The sequence below is a fragment of the Amblyraja radiata genome, chromosome 9 (genome assembly GCF_010909765.2).
Source record: "Amblyraja radiata isolate CabotCenter1 chromosome 9, sAmbRad1.1.pri, whole genome shotgun sequence".
NCBI lineage: Eukaryota > Metazoa > Chordata > Chondrichthyes > Rajiformes > Rajidae > Amblyraja > Amblyraja radiata.
In genome coordinates, this window is record NC_045964.1 from 36,145,120 (window position 1) to 36,154,611 (window position 9,492).

The window sequence follows — 9,492 nt, forward strand, 5'->3', positions numbered from 1 at the left end:
TGTGTCATCCGCAAACTTGGAGATGTCACATTTAATTCCCTCATCTAAATCGTTAATATATATTGTAAATAACTGTGGTCCCAGCACCGAGCCTTGCAGCACCCCACTAGTAGCTGCCTGCCATTCTGAAATAGACCTGTTAATTCCTACTCTTTGCTTCCTGTCTGTCAACAGGTTCTCTATCCATGTCAATACCTTACCCGCAATACCATGTGCTCTAATTTTGCACACTAATCTCTTGTGTGGGACCTTGTCAAAGGCCTTTTGAAAGTCCAGATACACATCCACTGGCTCTCCCTTATCCATTCTACTTGTTACATTCTTTAAAAAATTCCATCTTAGTCAAGCATAATTTCCCCTTCATAAATCCATGCTGAATTTGACCTATTCGTCACTGCTTTCCAAATGTGCTGCTGTAAAATCTTTAACAATCGACTCAAACATCTTTCCCACTACCGATGCAAGGCTAATTGGTCTATAATTCCCCATTTTCTCTCTCCCTCCTTTCTTAAAAAGTGAGGTTACATTGGCTACCCTTCAATCCACAGGAACTGATCCAGAGTCGAGAGAACATTGGAAAATGATCACCAACGCATCCACGATTTCTAGGGCCACCTCCATGAGTACTCTGGGATGCAGACCATCAGGCCGTGGGGATTTATCTGCCTTCAGTCCCAACAATTTACCTAACACCATTTCCTGACTAATGTGGATCCCCTTCTGTTCCTCCCTCCCACTAGATCCTCAGTCCGCTAGTATTTCTGGGAGATTGTTTGTGTCTTCCTTAGTGAAGAAAGAATCAAATAACTCGTTTAACTGTTCTGCCATTTCCTTGTTTCCCATTATAAATTCACCTGTCTCTGATTGTAAAGGACCTACATTTGTCTTCACTAATCTTTTCCATATCTAAGGAAGCTTTTAGAGTAAGTTTTTATCTTCCCTGCAAGCTTTCTTTCATGCTCTTTTTTCCCCCTCTTAATTAACCCCTTTGTCCTCCTCTGTTCTAAACTTCTCCCCATCCTCCGCTGCTTCCTCGGGACAATTTATATGCCTTTTACTTGGATTTAACACACTCATTGATTTCCCTCGTTAGCCACGATTGAGCCACCTTTCGCCAGACAGGGATGAGCAGTTTTTTTAGTTCATCCACGTGGTCTTTAAATCTTTGCCATTGCATCTTTGCCGTCAACCTTTAAGTATAATTTGCCCGTCTATCCTAACCAATTCCAGTCTCATACCTTCAAAGTCTCCTTTCTTTAAGTTCAGGACCCTAGACTCTGAATAAACCGTGTCACTTTCCATCCTAATGCAGAATTCCACATTATGGTCACTGTTGCCCAAGAGGCTTTGCACAACAAGATCGCTAACTAATCCTTCCTCATTACACAATACCCAGTCTAGGATGGCCTGTCCTCCAGGCAGTTCGTAAAAAAAACCATTCCATATACATTCCAGGAAATCCTCCTCCTCAACGCTGCTGCCAATTTGGTTGGCCCAATCAATATGTAGATTAAAGTCACCCATGATAACTGCTGTACCTTTGCTACACGCATCCCTAGTTTCCTGCTTGATGCTATCCCCAACCTCCCTACTGCTGCTTGGTGGTCTGTATACAACTCCAACAAGCATTTTCTGCCCTTGGATATTTCGCAGTTCTACCCATCCAAGCTAATGTCTCTCTTTGCTATTGCATTAATCTCTTCAACCAGCAATGCCACCCCACCTCCTCTTATTTTCTGTCTATCCTTCCTGAATATCGAATACCCCTGCATGTTTAGCTCCCAGCCTTGATCACCCTGGAGCCATGTCTCTGTAATTCCAACTATATCATATTCCCTAACTACTAACTGAACATTCAATTCATCCATTTTATTACAAATGCTCCTTGAATTAAGGCACAAAGCTTTCAGGTTTGTTTTTCTTCTATCTTTTGCTTCTGTCCTCCTTTTATGTCCCTCTGTCTCCTTGCATTGGTTCCCACCCCCCTGCCCTGTTAGTTTAACCGTGACCTTTCATACACTCTCTTTCCCGTTAATTGCACGCATACGTTTTCATGATGTTGACTCCACCCCCCCACTGTTTAGTTTAAACCCACCCGTGCAAACCTGCCTGCCAGAATGTTGTGCCCCCTTCCAATAAGCGAGTTCGGTATTCCTACTGCGCATGCCCAGGTCAAAGGTCACTATGCAGAAACAGCCCTGGAAAGCAGTGGAGCAGTGAAGCAGTTGACCTTCATTTCTTCTGTTTTTTTCCAGCTTTGATTCTTCTAGGTAAGAAAATGCTGCTTTAAAACTATGAAATAGTTGTATTTATTGTTCCTTTGTTAAAAACTAAGATTATTTTTGTCATTTTTATTGCTTTAAGTACATGTTCACCGGGTGGCGCCGTGCGAGGCAGCCTCACCAGCAGTTTGTCTGTCATTTCAACTCTTTTTGTTTTTTTAGTATGTCTCAATGTATGTGTTAATGTCCCTCAGTATGTTTTTATGTGGGGGTGGTGGGGGGGGGAAGGGGGGGAAACCGTTTCCAGTCACTTACCTCGGCGCAGTGCGACTTTTCTCCTAGTCGCATTTTCGCCCTCCCTCGCGGCCTAACAACTTGGATTGGAGCGGCCTTTCCCGGAGATGGCCCAGAGCTTCAGCAGTAGGCGCGGCGCGGACTTCCATCGCGGAGCCAGAAGAAAGGCTCCAACCGCTGGCCTGCTGACTTTAACATCGTGAAGCCACGGTCTGCGGAGCTTCTAGCAGCAGGCGTGGAGCGGACTTTACCATCCCGGAGCCTGGGATCCCTTGCCGGGGATCGCCGGAGAAGAGCTCCGACTGCTGGCCTGCCTGTGGCCTATAACATCGAGATGCCGTGGTCTCCAATAAGAAAGTGGCCGATTCGGGCACTCCAAGTCGTGCTGTGTGTTACATCCGTCCCGACATTGGAGCTTCGATCATCCCCACGAGAGGGCTTGTACATCGGGCCGTCCATAGCGGAGACTGCGGAGGGTCAAGGCCCCAAACACGGGTGAACAAAAGGAGGAAGACTGACTGAACTTTATTACCTTCCATCACAGTGATCACTGTGGTGGATGTTAATGTTAAGTTCTATCGTTCTTTTAATTGTATGGCTGCATGGTAACTCAAATATCACTGTACCTTAATTGGTGCAAGTGACAATAAATGTGAATGTGAATGTGAATCTTTATTATGCTTCGGTGAGTGAGCGAGAGATTGTGTTCGCCCATGGTCGGTGTCAGGCCCGGGTCTGTTGAGTTGCTGCTGGGCCATCCCCGTCCCCTCCCGGGTGACCGGAGGTGTCGGGCCAGGCTTGCAGCCGGTGCGGGGAGAAGGCTAAGTTGCTGCAGCGCTTTGTGTGTATGGCTGGTGCTTGGCTTTCGCTGGCGCCAGGGGGGTTGGCCGCTGGCGGTCCCCGGCCCGTTGGGGAGCGGGGTTGGGCTGGAGTTAGCGCTTCTTCTCCGCGCTGGCTGTGGGCCTGGGTGTCGTCGGTCCGGGGCTGTTAGTTGGCCGAGCGGGAGTTGAGCTGGGGTTGGCTGAAGAATTCCATTGCCTTGAAATTAGCAGAATAGTGAAAGGCAATGGGATTCTTCAGCCAACCCCCACACAACTCTCGCCGGGCCAACCGACAGCCCCGGACAGACGACACCAGCGGCCCCAGGCCCGCAGCCAGCGTGGAGAAGAAGCGCTACTCAGCCCAACCCCTCTCCCGGACGGGCCGGGGACCTCCAGCGGCCAACCCCCCCGGCGCCGCCGAAAGCCGAGCACCAGCCATACACATAAAGCTGGAAAAAACGGAAGAAATGAAGGTCCACTGCTTCAGAGATGTTTATGCATTGACCTTTGACCTCGGCATGTGCAGTTGGAATACCGAACTCACTTATTAAGGTGAAACCCGTCCCTTTTGTACAGGTCACTCCTGCTCCAGAAGAGATTCCAGTGATCTAGAAATCTAAATCCCTGCCCCAACTCCTCAGCCACACATTCAGATTCCCTATCTCCCTGTTTCTACCCTCACTAGTACAAGGTACTGGAAGCAACCCAGAGATAACCACCCTTGAAGTTCTGCTTTTCAGCCTCCTACCTAGTTCTCTATACTCACGTTGCAGAACCTCCTTCCTCTTCTTACCCACGTCATTTGTGCCTACATGCACAATTACTTCTGGCTGTTCACCTTCTCTCACGAGCCTGTTCTTAAGTCGGTCTGAGACATCTTGGACCCTGGCATCAGGGAGGCAACACACCTTCCTCAAGTCTCGCCTGTCGCCACAGAATCTCCTGCCCGCACCTCTGATAATGGAGTCTCCCACCGCTATGGCTCTGCCTGATGTCGGTCTCGCCGGTCGAGCCTCAGCGGCAGGCTGTGAAGACGGGTTTCGGCCCAAAACGTTGCCTATTTCCTTCGCTCCATAGATGCTGCTGCACCCGCTGAGTTTCTCCAGCATTTTTGTGTACCTTCGATTTTCCAGCATCTGCAGTTCCTTCTTGAACACTGAGTCACAGACCTGTCCGCCACTCGGACTGGAAGCGTTGTCTGCCCTGACAGCTCCCAAGAGGGTGTACCTGTTTCAAGAGGTACTTCCACCGAGGTCTCCTGCACTAGTTTCAGCCCCTTCCTTTCCGTCTGACTGTTGCTCCTCTTGTAATCTTGGGAGAGACGACCTGACTGTAGGTCCTGTCCAGGAAATTTTCGTCTTCCCGGATGGACCGCAGGTCATCCACCTGCCGCTCCAGTTCTCTAACTCAGTCCTTGAGGAGCTGCATCTGGACACAGCTCCCACAGGTGTAGTGGTCAGTGACACCAGCGGTGCCCCTGACTTCCCACATCCTGCACTGCAGTAATATTCCTACCATCACGCCAATAAGTTTAAATATCTAAATTAAATTAAACACACAACCGAATAAATGTAGCCTCCTCGCCTCAGACTCTTGCCAAAGACTCACACTTTACCTCCCAAGGCACTTCACCTCAACAAGACAGCTCACAAAGAAGTCGGATGGGAGATCGAGACTACACCTTTAGCTTATCAGAGGCCCGTTAGGGATAGGTTGGGCAGGCAAGGAGTGCTGGAGACTGAAGGGTGATCCTTTAGAGTTGAATAAAATCATGAGGGAATAGATAGGGTGAATGCAGATTATTTTACCCAGGATAGGGGAATCAAGAACTAGAGAACATAGGTTCAAGGTAAGGACATGATTTCATAGGAACCTGAAGGGCAACTTTCTCACTAAGAGAGGGGTGGGTATATGGAATGAGGTCATATAACAATATTTAAAAGACACTTGCACAGGTACATGGATGGGAAAGGATTAGAGGAATATGGGCCAAACTTGGGCAAATTGGAACAGCTTAAATAGGGGCATTTTTGGCTGCAGGAACGAGTTGGGTCAAAAGGCCTAATTCCGTTAGTTTATGACTGCCTCTAAAGAAAGAGTATGCAAGCTATATTCACAAGCAGTCATGTTTTTCCCAAATGGCATAAAACACGTCTAGATCTAGTGTCAGTCAAAAAGTTCAAGTGATGATTAGTAAAGAAGCAATTACCATATTTCTCAGCAATGAAGACGCACCCCCATTTTGAGTTGCTAAATTTTGAAAAAAGGCTGGCGGAACAGGATCAAGGTTTGGTTTAGTCAGTAGAAAGGAAGATGTGAGCAATCGCTACGAGAGTGGCATTGCTCGGCCAACTGCACTCCAGCAGACGACCACTGTCCCTGCTGCCCCAGCGGAAAGCTGCTCCGTCTTCCCACCCTGGGGACTGGACCAGAGTCCTGGTATAATGTCGCCATCAGCGAAGTGTTTGCAAGGGTGACACTGGACCTAGCCACCCAACCAGAGAATGTAAATCAGCTGCCAGCAATGAGGGATAGACTTAGCTATCGTTCTTGATGTTGCTGTACTGAGGGATAGCCAAGTCTATCTTTCTTGGCTAATAATCTAACCTTCGGCCTCCAAGACGCAGGTAAATTTTCAGGCCTTATTTTGGGGTAAAAATAGTGTCTTCATTGCCTGGAAATACGGTATCTTTTTATTGAGCGCCTTATTCACACAGACTTTTGCTAAAGATCAGTATCTATTAACAACTGATGTTAATAATCAGCATCACTGCATTGGGAAAGCATCCCATCACGTGCAAAATCCAAGTTCTCATCAAAAATAGTTACAAAGGAACAATTCATATTTTAGAGGTTAAGGAAATAACAAAATCAAGATACATCAATAAATAAACTACAGAGAAACAGGATAATTTTGATTTTGATTATTATTCTACAGAAAATGACTGCTCCACCATCACATCATCTGAATTATTAGACCTTTGGATTTAACTTTTCTTTAGAATTTTTCAGGCATGAATCACTCCTTGCATTAATGCCTCCTGAAACCTCAACTTTAATTAGCAATTTATGTATTCAACGTAATATACCAAACATTCATAAAAATGTTTTGTCTCCTTGTTTACTTTCAAAATTACGTTTTTCACCAATTGGTTGATCTGCTTCCTCAGAACTGAGGCCATACTTAAAAAAGCCAGCTGTGAAGAACTATGTGACTCAAAAGCTATTTATTTAATACAATAAGATCTAGACATTCATTTTCTTTCAAGGCTGAATAACCATGCTTTTCTAACTTTCAATTCATTCTCAACAAGAAATCAAAATTCCATCTCTTTTTGTAACACCATCAGCCTATGAAATTTGGTTAAACCTTCAGTGATTAAACCCAAAATCAAAGATTAACTAAAGCATTAAACATGACTTATTTCAGACAGCTTCAACACTAATTTGAAACTATAACCAAACATCAAATATATATTTTTGCATATCTTTCATTCATTTATTCTATATCTCTCTACGTCACTGACTACATCTCGTTTCCCTTTCCCCTGACTAGTCTGAAGGAGGATCTCAACCCGAAACACCACCCATTCCTTCTCTCCAGAGATGCTGCCTGTCCTGCTGAGATACTCCAGCATTTTGTGTCTATCAAATATTCACTGCTTACTGCTGAACAATGGATTATGTTAATTAACATTTGCTGTTATGTTTTTACATTATTTCCTTTATCATGTTTGACTTCTGGCTTTGACTTCAGAAATCTTTAGGCTGAAAAAATACTGAAGAACTATTAGATTTCAGCATGAGCCAGATATAATAATCCAGAAAACAATCACAAAACTTATTGTCACTTGACACATTCTTGGCAGTATGTTTTGACCACCTAGGAAACACTAGCATGTTTTTTGTATTGATATATATATAGTAACAATGTCATCAGCAAAACCAAATGGCCAATTCAACACAAAACTTCTAAATGTCACCTGATTTTGCATACTGCACATCTATTCATGTTGGGCAAATTCAATGTCATTATTTTCTTTTAAATCAGAATTGTGTCAAAACTTCCAAGCATATTGCCAAACCAGATCATCCGAAAACATTTTGTTAATTGAAAAACACAGCAGTTAATTTACATACTCTAAACTTACACAAAAGGCAACAACTAAATTATGTTTTCAGCATTAGTCAAGTTGAAAATAATAGTCACAGGTAATAACCCACCTACTCAAATTTGGAATAGTTATGATATTTTAATCGAAAGGATGATTATAAACACATATTAACATCTCATCTAAAAACCATTACTCACCCAGATGTTTTCACCTTTCTAATAGGAAGCTAGAGTACAAAACTTTCTGATGCAGAAGTGAAAATCTTAACAACTGAGCAACAGCTGACACTGGATGTGCAAATATTTTTTTGTTTATCCTTTGATGGTTACATCTGAGCCAGTTTGAAACAAGTTGAAGTTCTGTACAATGAGAGTTGAGCCCCTGTACCCCCGATTTAGACAAGGGAATTAAATATAACATCTCCAAATTAGCGTATGACACAAAGCAGGGTGGCAATGTGAGCTGCAAGGAGGATGCTAGGAGGCTACAGGATGACTTGGAAAGATTCGGTGAGTGGGCAGATGCATGGCAGTTGCAGTATAATGTGGATAAATGTGAGGTTATCCACTTTGGTGCCAAGAACAAGGCGGCAGATTATTATCTGAATGATTGAGATTAGGAAAAGGGGAGGTGCAACGAGACTTGGGTGTGCTTTACATCATCAGTCACTGAAAGTAAGCATGCAGGTACAGCAGGCAGTGAAGAAAGCTAATGACAAGTTGGCCTTCATTGTGAGAGAATTTGAGTTTAGGAGCAAGGAGGTCTTACTGCAGTTGTACAGGGCCCTGGTGAGACTGCACCTGGAGTATTGTGTGCAATTTTGGTTTCCTAAATTGAGGAAGGACATTATCGAAGGACATTAAGAACAGGGGGTAGGCCATTTAGAACTGTGATGAGGAGATACTTTTCACCCAGAGAGTTGTGAATCTGTGGAATTCTCTGGCACAGAAGGCAGTGAGTGGAGGCCAATTCATTGGATGTTGTCAAGAGAGTTAGATTTAGCTCTTGGGGCTAAAGGAATCAAGGGATATGGGGAAAAAGCAGGAAGCAGGGGTACTGATTTTAGATGATCAGCCAAATGGCCTGCTCCTGCACCTATTCTTCTGTTTCTATGTTTAACTCTGTTTTCTCCTTCCAAAATAAAACATGTTCTAAAGGCAAGGAAAATAGTGCAGCTTACATATAACTTTCTCGATTCTTCGTTCAAGTAGTACACAGAACTGCCATTAATTTCTTTCAACAATAATTTATCATAAACAAATGTCTTCAAGATTTGATAGCTATACCTAAATTCTAACAAATAACATGAAATGCATCATGAGGCGCCATCAATATCAAAACAAACAGAAACATGCATAACATGTAATCTTGTTTAAATAGGAAATAATTCGTGCACAGGCGCAATTAGCAGGGGGGCATGTTCACCTATCGAGGTGGCAGCTACGACGGGGTGAAGGTGATTTTTTTCCCCTAAGGCCCGATCGAGGGCCCAGGTCCGGGGAGCCAGGACCGAGAACGGAATAAACTTACTCCTCTGTCTTCTTCTGAAAGAAAATCGGGGCCATCGTCCAAATCTTCCTGCTAAATGAATGAAATACAAAATGTCATTGCACAAATTAACACCGACGTCTGCAGCCGAGATGGTGGCGGCGGCAGCGGCTCAGAACAAAAGTGAAAAGCAAGTGTAGGAAACCGTAAATGGGACAAAATCCATGACACCCACCATCATGGCTGCGCAGGCGAGCCGGAGTCACGTGACGCGCAGGGAAGCCCGTGACACAACAAAGAGGGAGGAGGAAGTGGCTCCTGGGCGCGTCATAGGGTGCACGAGCCTTGTGTACACGGCCCCCGCAGTGCACGAGCCTTGTGTACACGGCCCCCGCAGTGCACGAGCCCCTCCGGCAATAGCGGTGCACAGGCACCAGGGGCGCGCGCTCACCCGCCTCACTTCACTCGTGTTGCAGAACTTCGTGGGTCGACACAAAAAGCTGGAGTAACTCAGCGGGACAGGCAGCATCTCTGGAGAGAAGGAATGAGGCA

The 9,492-nt window shown here is 45.0% G+C and overlaps 1 protein-coding gene across 2 annotated transcripts in view; it reads right to left on the minus strand.

Moving 5' to 3' along the window:
• Window positions 1-9,267, minus strand: part of snx6 (sorting nexin 6) — a 50,831-nt gene extending 41,564 nt beyond the window's left edge. For both annotated transcript variants that reach the window (XM_033027113.1, XM_033027112.1), the window contains exons 1-2: window positions 9,176-9,267; window positions 8,983-9,033 (exon numbers count right to left, since the gene is read on the minus strand). In XM_033027113.1, the coding sequence (XP_032883004.1) occupies window positions 8,983-9,033; window positions 9,176-9,181 (57 nt within the window). In that variant the 5' untranslated portion in view covers window positions 9,182-9,267. The remainder of the gene's footprint in view (window positions 1-8,982; window positions 9,034-9,175) is intronic.
• Between the last annotated feature and the right edge of the window lie 225 nt (window positions 9,268-9,492).